Raw genomic sequence first — 15,080 nt, 5'->3', positions numbered from 1 at the left:
TTGAAAAATGCCCTCCTCCAAAAATATCACGTGACAACCTCATTGCCTTACAGAATTATGACGTCACACACGTAGAATCTTACCACCATTCTTTCCTTTGATCCAAAAACCTATAAATAGGGGTGAAGCGCAACGACTTTTAGTCCGTTTCTCGCAGCCTTGATGTGTGCAGCATTGAACCGTTCGCCAGAAAAGCCTTTTGAAATATTTGGATCCTTTGCAGTTGTAACTGTATCCCGACCCAACATGTCTCAAAAAAATCCAAAGGGACAAGAAGTTGACCCATACGCTCTTCCTTGGGATGAGCCACTAGACTCTTCCCTTTCCTCTCTTCCCTGGTGTGACCAAGTGGAACTAGAGGAAAAGCGTTTGGAAGAACTGGAGGATGAAGCGCTCAGAAACGCAGAGAAGATTAAGTTCTTGATGGAGGAAAATGAGCAAAAGAGCGCTCAACTAAAAAAGTTGTCATTCCAGCTTCAAGAAAAGGAAGCTATTATTGAGGGGAAACAACAGGATCTCCATGACATGGACAAAAAGAACCAGGAGCTCCAAGGAAAACTTGATGAAGCCCTGCAACAAAATGAAAAACTTGTCCAAGAGAAGAAACAAGACGGCATGAAGAAGAGAGGGCTGCACAGCAATCTCAGAGACATGGAGCTAATGTACAATGTTGAGAAAAAAAGGCTTGATCGCACAGAGCAAGCAAATGAGAAGCTCCTCCAAGAGAAAAGGCAACAGGAGTTAAAAGAAAAAGAAATGCTTTCCAAGCTTCAGAGCATCAAGCAACACAACGAAAGCTTGCAAGGAAAGCTTGATCAAGCTCTGCGGCAAAATAGAAAACTCCTCCAGGAGAAGATGAAAGACAGCACGAAGAAGAGAGGGCTGCACTCCAATCTCCGAGACATGGAGCTAATGTACAATGTTGACAAAAAAAGGCTTGATCGCACAGAGCAAGCAAATGAGAAGCTTCTCCAAGAGAAAAGGGAACAAGAAATCAAACAAAAAGAAATGGATTCCAATCTGCAGAGCATCAAGCAACAAAATGAAAGCTTGCAACGAAAGCTTGATGAAGCTCTGCGACAGAATAAAGAAATCCTTCAAGAGAAAGAGCAGCTGGACAGAAAGCAGGGAGACATGGAGTGCCAACTCCAGCTCATGGAGAGAAACAACAGGATGCTGCAGGTAAAGTTTGAAGAGACACTGCACAAATATCAAGACCTGCTTCAAGAGAGAGAACAGCTGGTCAGTAAGCAGAGAGAAGAAAAACTTCTTCTCCAGGAGTTTGAGAAACAGGAGGCAACATCTAAAGTGCTGAAAGAAAGGTTGGAAGAAAAACAAGCTGAAATAGAAGAAGTGGAGAAAAAATGCAACAAGCTGCAGAAGCAAAACACCGAAACAATCGAGGAGCTGAAAATCCTCATCCTCGAGAAAAAGGTGCTCGTGGAAAAGCAGCTGAAGAAAAAGAAAAAACGCTTCTGCTTCTTCTGGAGGAGGAACACTCCTTCTTTCAGTACTGCCAATGTCACCTCTTCCTCTCCCACCTCTGTTCCAGCTTAATCCCCCCCCCTTAACTACTAACACCTCTCCCATCTCCCTCCCCTCTTTTCACAATCACCCCCCAACCAGTCCCGACAGTTGACTGCCCCCTCTAGAGCCTGGTTCTGTCATAGGTTTCTTCCTTTAAAGGGAGTTTTTCCTATCCACTGTCGCCTAGTGCTTGCTCAGAGGGGATTGTTGGGGTTTTCTCTCCTCTCTCCCTTTACTTTCCATCCCACCCACCCCCACCTTTTCTTTTTTCTTAATAATTGAACAATAAAAACAATTGGTCACTAATTAAATGTGTCAAATCAATGTCTTTATTCAAGAATACAAGAAATGGGTAATAGCTGCATGTGTGTTTGTGTGTGTGCATAATATGCATACTTTACGTGTTGGATCCAAATCCCACAAGGAATTAAATAAAACAAGAAGACAAACAAAAACAAATATTTCTCTCCCTTCCCAGGTCAGGAATCAGGATGAGGAAGAAATGAGGTCAGATCAGTGCAGGTTTTTGCACTACTGACATAAAGTTTCTGCTGATTAAAAAAAGTATGTCGATATTTCTGAAATACATTTGCAAACAAATAACTTTGACAACTTGTGTTTTTTCATAAAAGAAAAAAGAAAAATCAGAGAGCAGAGCTGGTAAAACAGCTTAGCTCCGCAGGTTACAGGAGATCAGATGCCAAATACTTTTCATGACAGTCTTCGTTATTGCATAAATCTCCCCTTTTATCATTGATCAGTAAATCACTGCATATACATTCATCTAACCGTTATAATTTCATGAGTAAAGATTCTCAGATGACTGAATGGCGGTTTTAGTAAATGTTGAACTTTATTGTGATTTCTATTTTTAGAATCAATAGCACACATTTTGATTTCGTTTTGCAAGCTGCTGATTTCACACAGATCCACTGCCCAAACGTGCCTTTGAGTTTTTCATCATTTAACAAGAATAGGCTCAGGCAATCATTGTGGAATTAGGCTTTGGGAAGGTCTGGGGACAGGTATGATGGTGGTGGTTTTAAAGCACTGTGGCACAACAGCTTGACTCAGGGAGATGTTAAAGATGCCCGCTAGGACATCAGTCAGCTGGTCAGCACGGGCTCCGAGCACGCGTCCAGGTATATTGTCTGGTCCAGCAGCTTTGTGTGGGTTGACTTTAGTGAGAGTCCTTCTCACACTGGCCGTGGACAGGGACAGCACTTGGTTGTCTGGCAAGCGGGTGGCCCTCTATAGTCCGTCTTGCGTCCCATTTAAGCAAGTGCGTGTTCACACTGCCCCTGGATGTCCTGGCCTCTGAGGTTAAGGTGTACGGCTCCTGGTTGTCAACTGACCAATTTATCATGGCAAAGTCTGTGGTGGACAAAAGACAAGAGGCTGATTATAAAAATGATCCATGCACGCCTTATGACCTACAGCATGTACAGTTAACACAGCTAAATGGCTGTGAAATTGTAAAATTACTTTTGAAATAAAGCTATTCAAAGTCAATTAACTGTGACTATAATAATAGCAATGTTAGCCAGCAAACAAAACGTTAGCACTAATTAAAATAAGCTGCTAGGTGATGTTACTGTTTCAAGTTCTCTCATTGTTTGACATGTAGGGCAGATATTTTGGTGACACTGAGATCAGCCAGACACTAAACAGCAGTGTAATATCAACGCTAGATTAGATGTTTTCTAATCCGATAAAATGACATTATTCCTGTTTATAGAAGATGTTTGTCGTCTGTTTGTTTGACTGACAGGAACAGGAAATAGTGGTTGGAAATTACTGTTGGTGTTACATGAGGGTAAAGAAGGGCTTTAAGCACCTGGGTAAAAACTGGACCCATGATGAAACACTACAACAAGTACAACATATTCTTCAGTTTTAATATGTGACCATACTGTGCAGACTGCTGATGAGTTACACGGTTACATTTCATTAATCATTGTTAAACTAAAGTGGTAAGCAGTTACTTTATCCTTTCACTTAAAATTTCCAGGAAAAACACTACCTTGGCTACTTTTGTGCTTACATTTGATCTATGCTGGGTCACTACTTTTGCACTATAATGCTGCTGCTGACACCTTGGTTCACACTGACAACTAGAAAAAAGCTGATAGGAAAAGAAGGATGGAAAATGCCTGGAATTTAGTTACACTTGCAAATACTGCTTCCTCCAAACTGCAAGCATCAATAAAATGTTACAGTATTGTTTTCTATATCTGTGCATATATCCTTATTGGTAGTTTTCTCGAAATAGAAGCTCTTCATTTTAAAAAAAAAAACCTCTGATAACATTGCTGAAGCTAGCGCCCACCCCTACTGCGCATACTGCAAATATAAAACTGATATATACTTACATCATGGAGCAGTTGATGTCTGGTTTCCGACAAATACAGTAAAGAGGTGCGTTCTCCCCCTCCATACCAGTGTTCTCAGGCACTGCTACATGGTCAGTGTCAGACACTTCACTGTCCTACAACATACCACATAGGACCACATTAGAAATGACATGTATGTAGACATGCTAATTATACCTGGCTAAATGGATGCAGTAACAAAATGTTACTAACTACTCTAGTTATTAGTTTCCAGATGTGTGCAGTTGCTCCAGTCTTACTGACAGTATACTGTTTCAAACACCAGTGCCAACATTTTATTTTTTAAATCTTAGTATGATTCTGCACCAAGACTTGTGGCCTGTTGCTCGGTAACTTATTGTCTGACTACATTAACTACAGTTCATAAACATCATTCATTTTCTCCTACTTATTTTATTCAGGTTGTATTTCAGCTGTCATAGGGCAAAAGTACACCCTGGACAGGTCGCCAGTCTGTTGGAGGGTTATTAGAGAGACTCAGACAACCACTCACACCAACAGCCAACTAACCTAACCCCGCGCATGTCTTTGGAGTTCAACACCAGTCTGGCCGAATCACAGATAAGCAGGGTGTCTGTGCTGCAGAGCACAGCTGTGTCAGAGACTCTCGACATCAATGTAGCGTTAAGGATGCGGAGCGATGGGTGCACTAACACAATGTAAATATTAAAGTTCTCGCCATTGTCAATATGCTGTTGCGCTCTTGTTCGTATTATTGCAACCATATCTCGAGTCTAGCTTACCCTAAAAGTTTGGAGAGAATTGGTCTGTTAAGAAACGCAATCGATTGTTTGGGACTGCTCTAGCCATCACGTCGCATAAACAACTCTACTTCCGGTGGGAAAACTAATTAAGGGTAAAGTCGCACTAATAACACCTACCACTCACGTTCATAAGCATACACTATGATCACTTCCACGCAGTAACGTTGTAATAAATATAATCCCCGGTAAAGTCAATTAGCGAACACTACTGGCATGTAATGCCAATGGCGACCATTTCACAAACTGTAGAAAATGCTCAAAATGTGGTCGGCACCAAAAGTGAAGGGCTGACAGTTGTGTTTATATACGAACCGTAAGCGCTAACGTTGGTTAGCATCAGCTAAAGCGAGGAAGTTTGACACTTGCAGAGGCAGTGAACGCAGAGAGAGCTTAAAAACGCATTGTGTTTTTGTTTTTGTTTTTTTTGCATTAAGACGTTGCACACAAAATTACAGATATAACGGTGACTTAGCTGCTCGTTGGATAAACCCATGGACCTTAGAAAAGATCAACACTACTCGGATGTAAGCACCCGTGTATAACACAATAGGCAAAATTACGCTTGCTAACCTTTCCACATCACAGGCTTCACATTAAATAAACATTTTTTCAAATACTCACCATGATCTGAGACCGTTTAAATATTTTGTTGCTCTGAAAATATGGCAGTATGAAGCTAAACCTTTAGCTTGACGGCTAAAGCAATGCTAAGATTTACACGGAAACGATCAGCGGACATCGTTAAAGTACTATTGGTCTACATTCTTCTTCTATGGTAGCAGCCTGGGCAGAGTAACAGCCAACTTTAAACTGCGCCATCTGTTGGCACCAATTACAGTAGAAAACATGATTGCGACAACACGTTTTTTGGGGAAAATAACAGAGATTGAAACTTTACTGATAATTTGTCCAAGTTGAAAAATGCCCTCCTCCAAAAATATCACGTGACAACCTCATTGCCTTACAGAATTATGACGTCACACACGTAGAATCTTACCACCATTCTTTCCTTTGATCCAAAAACCTATAAATAGGGGTGAAGCGCAACGACTTTTAGTCCGTTTCTCGCAGCCTTGATGTGTGCAGCATTGAACCGTTCGCCAGAAAAGCCTTTTGAAATATTTGGATCCTTTGCAGTTGTAACTGTATCCAGACCCAACATGTCTCAAAAAAATCCAAAGGGACAAGAAGTTGACCCATACGCTCTTCCTTGGGATGAGCCACTAGACTCTTCCCTTTCCTCTCTTCCCTGGTGTGACCAAGTGGAACTAGAGGAAAAGCGTTTGGAAGAACTGGAGGATGAAGCGCTCAGAAACGCAGAGAAGATTAAGTTCTTGATGGAGGAAAATGAGCAAAAGAGCGCTCAACTAAAAAAGTTGTCATTCCAGCTTCAAGAAAAGGAAGCTATTATTGAGGGGAAACAACAGGATCTCCATGACATGGACAAAAAGAACCAGGAGCTCCAAGGAAAACTTGATGAAGCCCTGCAACAAAATGAAAAACTTGTCCAAGAGAAGAAACAAGACGGCATGAAGAAGAGAGGGCTGCACAGCAATCTCAGAGACATGGAGCTAATGTACAATGTTGACAAAAAAAGGCTTGATCGCACAGAGCAAGCAAATGAGAAGCTCCTCCAAGAGAAAAGGCAACAGGAGTTAAAAGAAAAAGAAATGCTTTCCAAGCTTCAGAGCATCAAGCAACACAACGAAAGCTTGCAAGGAAAGCTTGATCAAGCTCTGCGGCAAAATAGAAAACTCCTCCAGGAGAAGATGAAAGACAGCACGAAGAAGAGAGGGCTGCACTCCAATCTCCGAGACATGGAGCTAATGTACAATGTTGACAAAAAAAGGCTTGATCGCACAGAGCAAGCAAATGAAAAGCTTCTCCAAGAGAAAAGGGAACAAGAAATCAAACAAAAAGAAATGGATTCCAATCTGCAGAGCATCAAGCAACAAAATGAAAGCTTGCAACGAAAGCTTGATGAAGCTCTGCGACAAAATAAAGAAATCCTGCAAGAGAAAGAGCAGCTGGACAGAAAGCAGGGAGACATGGAGTGCCAACTCCAGCTCATGGAGGGAAACAACAGGATGCTGCAGATAAAGTTCGAAGAGACACTGCACAAATATCAAGACCTGCTTCAAGAGAGAGAACAGCTGGTCAGTAAGCAGAGAGAAGAAAAACTTCTTCTCCAGGAGTTTGAGAAACAGGAGGCAACATCTAAAGTGCTGAAAGAAAGGTTGGAAGAAAAACAAGCTGAAATAGAAGAAGTGGAGAAAAAATGCAACAAGCTGCAGAAGCAAAACACCGAAACAATCGAGGAGCTGAAAATCCTCATCCTCGAGAAAAAGGTGCTCGTGGAAAAGCAGCTGAAGAAACAGAAAAAACGCTTCTGCTTCTTCTGGAGGAGGAACACTCCTTCTTTCAGTACTGCCAATGTCGCCTCTTCCTCTCCCACCTCTGTTCCAGCTTAATCCCCCCCCCCCCCCCCCCTTAACTACTAACACCTCTCCCATCTCCCTCCCCTCTTTTCACAGTCACCCCCCAACCAGTCCCGACAGTTGACTGCCCCCTCTAGAGCCTGGTTCTGTCATAGGTTTCTTCCTTTAAAGGGAGTTTTTCCTATCCACTGTCGCCTAGTGCTTGCTCAGAGGGGATTGTTGGGGTTTTCTCTCCTCTCTCCCTTTACTTTCCATCCCACCCACCCCCACCTTTTCTTTTTTCTTAATAATTGAACAATAAAAACAATTGGTCACTAATTAAATGTGTCAAATCAATGTCTTTATTCAAGAATACAAGAAATGGGTAATAGCTGCATGTGTGTTTGTGTGTGTGCATAATATGCATACTTTACGTGTTGGATCCAAATCCCACAAGGAATTAAATAAAACAAGAAGACAAACAAAAACAAATATTTCTCTCCCTTCCCAGGTCAGGAATCAGGATGAGGAAGAAATGAGGTCAGATCAGTGCAGGTTTTTGCACTACTGACATAAAGTTTCTGCTGATTAAAAAAAGTATGTCGATATTTCTGAAATACATTTGCAAACAAATAACTTTGACAACTTGTGTTTTTTCATAAAAGAAAAAAGAAAAATCAGAGAGCAGAGCTGGTAAAACAGCTTAGCTCCGCAGGTTACAGGAGATCAGATGCCAAATACTTTTCATGACAGTCTTCGTTATTGCATAAATCTCCCCTTTTATCATTGATCAGTAAATCACTGCATATACATTCATCTAACCGTTATAATTTCATGAGTAAAGATTCTCAGATGACTGAATGGCGGTTTTAGTAAATGTTGAACTTTATTGTGATTTCTATTTTTAGAATCAATAGCACACATTTTGATTTCGTTTTGCAAGCTGCTGATTTCACACAGATCCACTGCCCAAACGTGCCTTTGAGTTTTTCATCATTTAACAAGAATAGGCTCAGGCAATCATTGTGGAATTAGGCTTTGGGAAGGTCTGGGGACAGGTATGATGGTGGTGGTTTTAAAGCACTGTGGCACAACAGCTTGACTCAGGGAGATGTTAAAGATGCCCGCTAGGACATCAGTCAGCTGGTCAGCACGGGCTCCGAGCACGCGTCCAGGTATATTGTCTGGTCCAGCAGCTTTGTGTGGGTTGACTTTAGTGAGAGTCCTTCTCACACTGGCCGTGGACAGGGACAGCACTTGGTTGTCTGGCAAGCGGGTGGCCCTCTATAGTCCGTCTTGCGTCCCATTTAAGCAAGTGCGTGTTCACACTGCCCCTGGATGTCCTGGCCTCTGAGGTTAAGGTGTACGGCTCCTGGTTGTCAACTGACCAATTTATCATGGCAAAGTCTGTGGTGGACAAAAGACAAGAGGCTGATTATAAAAATGATCCATGCACGCCTTATGACCTACAGCATGTACAGTTAACACAGCTAAATGGCTGTGAAATTGTAAAATTACTTTTGAAATAAAGCTATTCAAAGTCAATTAACTGTGACTATAATAATAGCAATGTTAGCCAGCAAACAAAACGTTAGCACTAATTAAAATAAGCTGCTAGGTGATGTTACTGTTTCAAGTTCTCTCATTGTTTGACATGTAGGGCAGATATTTTGGTGACACTGAGATCAGCCAGACACTAAACAGCAGTGTAATATCAACGCTAGATTAGATGTTTTCTAATCCGATAAAATGACATTATTCCTGTTTATAGAAGATGTTTGTCGTCTGTTTGTTTGACTGACAGGAACAGGAAATAGTGGTTGGAAATTACTGTTGGTGTTACATGAGGGTAAAGAAGGGCTTTAAGCACCTGGGTAAAAACTGGACCCATGATGAAACACTACAACAAGTACAACATATTCTTCAGTTTTAATATGTGACCATACTGTGCAGACTGCTGATGAGTTACACGGTTACATTTCATTAATCATTGTTAAACTAAAGTGGTAAGCAGTTACTTTATCCTTTCACTTAAAATTTCCAGGAAAAACACTACCTTGGCTACTTTTGTGCTTACATTTGATCTATGCTGGGTCACTACTTTTGCACTATAATGCTGCTGCTGACACCTTGGTTCACACTGACAACTAGAAAAAAGCTGATAGGAAAAGAAGGATGGAAAATGCCTGGAATTTAGTTACACTTGCAAATACTGCTTCCTCCAAACTGCAAGCATCAATAAAATGTTACAGTATTGTTTTCTATATCTGTGCATATATCCTTATTGGTAGTTTTCTCGAAATAGAAGCTCTTCATTTAAAAAAAAAAACCTCTGATAACATTGCTGAAGCTAGCGCCCACCCCTACTGCGCATACTGCAAATATAAAACTGATATATACTTACATCATGGAGCAGTTGATGTCTGGTTTCCGACAAATACAGTAAAGAGGTGCGTTCTCCCCCTCCATACCAGTGTTCTCAGGCACTGCTACATGGTCAGTGTCAGACACTTCACTGTCCTACAACATACCACATAGGACCACATTAGAAATGACATGTATGTAGACATGCTAATTATACCTGGCTAAATGGATGCAGTAACAAAATGTTACTAACTACTCTAGTTATTAGTTTCCAGATGTGTGCAGTTGCTCCAGTCTTACTGACAGTATACTGTTTCAAACACCAGTGCCAACATTTTATTTTTTAAATCTTAGTATGATTCTGCACCAAGACTTGTGGCCTGTTGCTCGGTAACTTATTGTCTGACTACATTAACTACAGTTCATAAACATCATTCATTTTCTCCTACTTATTTTATTCAGGTTGTATTTCAGCTGTCATAGGGCAAAAGTACACCCTGGACAGGTCGCCAGTCTGTTGGAGGGTTATTAGAGAGACTCAGACAACCACTCACACCAACAGCCAACTAACCTAACCCCGCGCATGTCTTTGGAGTTCAACACCAGTCTGGCCGAATCACAGATAAGCAGGGTGTCTGTGCTGCAGAGCACAGCTGTGTCAGAGACTCTCGACATCAATGTAGCGTTAAGGATGCGGAGCGATGGGTGCACTAACACAATGTAAATATTAAAGTTCTCGCCATTGTCAATATGCTGTTGCGCTCTTGTTCGTATTATTGCAACCATATCTCGAGTCTAGCTTACCCTAAAAGTTTGGAGAGAATTGGTCTGTTAAGAAACGCAATCGATTGTTTGGGACTGCTCTAGCCATCACGTCGCATAAACAACTCTACTTCCGGTGGGAAAACTAATTAAGGGTAAAGTCGCACTAATAACACCTACCACTCACGTTCATAAGCATACACTATGATCACTTCCACGCAGTAACGTTGTAATAAATATAATCCCCGGTAAAGTCAATTAGCGAACACTACTGGCATGTAATGCCAATGGCGACCATTTCACAAACTGTAGAAAATGCTCAAAATGTGGTCGGCACCAAAAGTGAAGGGCTGACAGTTGTGTTTATATACGAACCGTAAGCGCTAATGTTGGTTAGCATCAGCTAAAGCGAGGAAGTTTGACACTTGCAGAGGCAGTGAACGCAGAGAGAGCTTAAAAACGCATTGTGTTTTTGTTTTTGTTTTTTTTGCATTAAGACGTTGCACACAAAATTACAGATATAACGGTGACTTAGCTGCTCGTTGGATAAACCCATGGACCTTAGAAAAGATCAACACTACTCGGATGTAAGCACCCGTGTATAACACAATAGGCAAAATTACGCTTGCTAACCTTTCCACATCACAGGCTTCACATTAAATAAACATTTTTTCAAATACTCACCATGATCTGAGACCGTTTAAATATTTTGTTGCTCTGAAAATATGGCAGTATGAAGCTAAACCTTTAGCTTGACGGCTAAAGCAATGCTAAGATTTACACGGAAACGATCAGCGGACATCGTTAAAGTACTATTGGTCTACATTCTTCTTCTATGGTAGCAGCCTGGGCAGAGTAACAGCCAACTTTAAACTGCGCCATCTGTTGGCACCAATTACAGTAGAAAACATGATTGCGACAACACGTTTTTTGGGGAAAATAACAGAGATTGAAACTTTACTGATAATTTGTCCAAGTTGAAAAATGCCCTCCTCCAAAAATATCACGTGACAACCTCATTGCCTTACAGAATTATGACGTCACACACGTAGAATCTTACCACCATTCTTTCCTTTGATCCAAAAACCTATAAATAGGGGTGAAGCGCAACGACTTTTAGTCCGTTTCTCGCAGCCTTGATGTGTGCAGCATTGAACCGTTCGCCAGAAAAGCCTTTTGAAATATTTGGATCCTTTGCAGTTGTAACTGTATCCAGACCCAACATGTCTCAAAAAAATCCAAAGGGACAAGAAGTTGACCCATACGCTCTTCCTTGGGATGAGCCACTAGACTCTTCCCTTTCCTCTCTTCCCTGGTGTGACCAAGTGGAACTAGAGGAAAAGCGTTTGGAAGAACTGGAGGATGAAGCGCTCAGAAACGCAGAGAAGATTAAGTTCTTGATGGAGGAAAATGAGCAAAAGAGCGCTCAACTAAAAAAGTTGTCATTCCAGCTTCAAGAAAAGGAAGCTATTATTGAGGGGAAACAACAGGATCTCCATGACATGGACAAAAAGAACCAGGAGCTCCAAGGAAAACTTGATGAAGCCCTGCAACAAAATGAAAAACTTGTCCAAGAGAAGAAACAAGACGGCATGAAGAAGAGAGGGCTGCACAGCAATCTCAGAGACATGGAGCTAATGTACAATGTTGAGAAAAAAAGGCTTGATCGCACAGAGCAAGCAAATGAGAAGCTCCTCCAAGAGAAAAGGCAACAGGAGTTAAAAGAAAAAGAAATGCTTTCCAAGCTTCAGAGCATCAAGCAACACAACGAAAGCTTGCAAGGAAAGCTTGATCAAGCTCTGCGGCAAAATAGAAAACTCCTCCAGGAGAAGATGAAAGACAGCACGAAGAAGAGAGGGCTGCACTCCAATCTCCGAGACATGGAGCTAATGTACAATGTTGACAAAAAAAGGCTTGATCGCACAGAGCAAGCAAATGAAAAGCTTCTCCAAGAGAAAAGGGAACAAGAAATCAAACAAAAAGAAATGGATTCCAATCTGCAGAGCATCAAGCAACAAAATGAAAGCTTGCAACGAAAGCTTGATGAAGCTCTGCGACAAAATAAAGAAATCCTGCAAGAGAAAGAGCAGCTGGACAGAAAGCAGGGAGACATGGAGTGCCAACTCCAGCTCATGGAGGGAAACAACAGGATGCTGCAGATAAAGTTCGAAGAGACACTGCACAAATATCAAGACCTGCTTCAAGAGAGAGAACAGCTGGTCAGTAAGCAGAGAGAAGAAAAACTTCTTCTCCAGGAGTTTGAGAAACAGGAGGCAACATCTAAAGTGCTGAAAGAAAGGTTGGAAGAAAAACAAGCCGTAATAGAAGAAGTGGAGAAAAAATGCAACAAGCTGCAGAAGCAAAACACCGAAACAATCGAGGAGCTGAAAATCCTCATCCTCGAGAAAAAGGTGCTCGTGGAAAAGCAGCTGAAGAAACAGAAAAAACGCTTCTGCTTCTTCTGGAGGAGGAACACTCCTTCTTTCAGTACTGCCAATGTCGCCTCTTCCTCTCCCACCTCTGTTCCAGCTTAATCCCCCCCCCCCCCCCCCTTAACTACTAACACCTCTCCCATCTCCCTCCCCTCTTTTCACAGTCACCCCCCAACCAGTCCCGACAGTTGACTGCCCCCTCTAGAGCCTGGTTCTGTCATAGGTTTCTTCCTTTAAAGGGAGTTTTTCCTATCCACTGTCGCCTAGTGCTTGCTCAGAGGGGATTGTTGGGGTTTTCTCTCCTCTCTCCCTTTACTTTCCATCCCACCCACCCCCACCTTTTCTTTTTTCTTAATAATTGAACAATAAAAACAATTGGTCACTAATTAAATGTGTCAAATCAATGTCTTTATTCAAGAATACAAGAAATGGGTAATAGCTGCATGTGTGTTTGTGTGTGTGCATAATATGCATACTTTACGTGTTGGATCCAAATCCCACAAGGAATTAAATAAAACAAGAAGACAAACAAAAACAAATATTTCTCTCCCTTCCCAGGTCAGGAATCAGGATGAGGAAGAAATGAGGTCAGATCAGTGCAGGTTTTTGCACTACTGACATAAAGTTTCTGCTGATTAAAAAAAGTATGTCGATATTTCTGAAATACATTTGCAAACAAATAACTTTGACAACTTGTGTTTTTTCATAAAAGAAAAAAGAAAAATCAGAGAGCAGAGCTGGTAAAACAGCTTAGCTCCGCAGGTTACAGGAGATCAGATGCCAAATACTTTTCATGACAGTCTTCGTTATTGCATAAATCTCCCCTTTTATCATTGATCAGTAAATCACTGCATATACATTCATCTAACCGTTATAATTTCATGAGTAAAGATTCTCAGATGACTGAATGGCGGTTTTAGTAAATGTTGAACTTTATTGTGATTTCTATTTTTAGAATCAATAGCACACATTTTGATTTCGTTTTGCAAGCTGCTGATTTCACATAGATCCACTGCCCAAACGTGCCTTTGAGTTTTTCATCATTTAACAAGAATAGGCTCAGGCAATCATTGTGGAATTAGGCTTTGGGAAGGTCTGGGGACAGGTATGATGGTGGTGGTTTTAAAGCACTGTGGCACAACAGCTTGACTCAGGGAGATGTTAAAGATGCCCGCTAGGACATCAGTCAGCTGGTCAGCACGGGCTCCGAGCACGCGTCCAGGTATATTGTCTGGTCCAGCAGCTTTGTGTGGGTTGACTTTAGTGAGAGTCCTTCTCACACTGGCCGTGGACAGGGACAGCACTTGGTTGTCTGGCAAGCGGGTGGCCCTCTATAGTCCGTCTTGCGTCCCATTTAAGCAAGTGCGTGTTCACACTGCCCCTGGATGTCCTGGCCTCTGAGGTTAAGGTGTACGGCTCCTGGTTGTCAACTGACCAATTTATCATGGCAAAGTCTGTGGTGGACAAAAGACAAGAGGCTGATTATAAAAATGATCCATGCACGCCTTATGACCTACAGCATGTACAGTTAACACAGCTAAATGGCTGTGAAATTGTAAAATTACTTTTGAAATAAAGCTATTCAAAGTCAATTAACTGTGACTATAATAATAGCAATGTTAGCCAGCAAACAAAACGTTAGCACTAATTAAAATAAGCTGCTAGGTGATGTTACTGTTTCAAGTTCTCTCATTGTTTGACATGTAGGGCAGATATTTTGGTGACACTGAGATCAGCCAGACACTAAACAGCAGTGTAATATCAACGCTAGATTAGATGTTTTCTAATCCGATAAAATGACATTATTCCTGTTTATAGAAGATGTTTGTCGTCTGTTTGTTTGACTGACAGGAACAGGAAATAGTGGTTGGAAATTACTGTTGGTGTTACATGAGGGTAAAGAAGGGCTTTAAGCACCTGGGTAAAAACTGGACCCATGATGAAACACTACAACAAGTACAACATATTCTTCAGTTTTAATATGTGACCATACTGTGCAGACTGCTGATGAGTTACACGGTTACATTTCATTAATCATTGTTAAACTAAAGTGGTAAGCAGTTACTTTATCCTTTCACTTAAAATTTCCAGGAAAAACACTACCTTGGCTACTTTTGTGCTTACATTTGATCTATGCTGGGTCACTACTTTTGCACTATAATGCTGCTGCTGACACCTTGGTTCACACTGACAACTAGAAAAAAGCTGATAGGAAAAGAAGGATGGAAAATGCCTGGAATTTAGTTACACTTGCAAATACTGCTTCCTCCAAACTGCAAGCATCAATAAAATGTTACAGTATTGTTTTCTATATCTGTGCATATATCCTTATTGGTAGTTTTCTCGAAATAGAAGCTCTTCATTTTAAAAAAAAAAACCTCTGATAACATTGCTGAAGCTAGCGCCCACCCCTACTGCGCA

General features: G+C 41.3%; 3 protein-coding genes and 1 long non-coding RNA gene across 4 annotated transcripts; 3 read left to right on the top strand and 1 right to left on the bottom strand.

Annotated features, from left to right (window-relative positions):
* Positions 1 to 133: 133 nt before the first annotated feature.
* Positions 134 to 1,833, top strand: LOC146573750 (uncharacterized). The gene has a single exon (XM_085273113.1). It carries the CDS (start codon positions 163 to 165, stop codon positions 1,555 to 1,557), a length of 1,395 nt encoding a protein of 464 aa, XP_085129239.1. The 5' UTR covers positions 134 to 162; the 3' UTR covers positions 1,558 to 1,833.
* Positions 1,834 to 5,581, bottom strand: LOC146573749 (uncharacterized). The gene is made up of 3 exons (XR_014892429.1): positions 5,306 to 5,581; positions 3,900 to 4,015; positions 1,834 to 2,901 (listed from the first exon to the last, which is right to left on the bottom strand). It is a non-coding gene; the product is annotated as an uncharacterized LOC146573749 (long non-coding RNA).
* Positions 5,582 to 5,731: 150 nt separating this feature from the next.
* LOC146573748 (uncharacterized) lies at positions 5,732 to 7,445 on the top strand. The gene has a single exon (XM_085273114.1). It carries the CDS (start codon positions 5,761 to 5,763, stop codon positions 7,153 to 7,155), a length of 1,395 nt encoding a protein of 464 aa, XP_085129240.1. The 5' UTR covers positions 5,732 to 5,760; the 3' UTR covers positions 7,156 to 7,445.
* Positions 7,446 to 11,337: 3,892 nt separating this feature from the next.
* LOC146573747 (uncharacterized) lies at positions 11,338 to 13,050 on the top strand. The gene has a single exon (XM_085273115.1). The coding sequence runs from the start codon at positions 11,367 to 11,369 to the stop codon at positions 12,759 to 12,761; it is 1,395 nt and encodes a 464-aa protein (XP_085129241.1). The 5' UTR covers positions 11,338 to 11,366; the 3' UTR covers positions 12,762 to 13,050.
* The last annotated feature ends 2,030 nt before the right edge of the window (positions 13,051 to 15,080 follow it).

This window comes from Mchenga conophoros, linkage group LG5 (genome assembly GCF_057382185.1).
Source record: "Mchenga conophoros isolate Kocher_MC1m ecotype Shallow Benthic linkage group LG5, M_conophoros_male_GT1.1, whole genome shotgun sequence".
NCBI lineage: Eukaryota > Metazoa > Chordata > Actinopteri > Cichliformes > Cichlidae > Mchenga > Mchenga conophoros.
The sequence above is the reverse complement of the archived record's forward strand: the minus strand, read 5'-3'. Positions and strand labels throughout refer to the sequence as shown.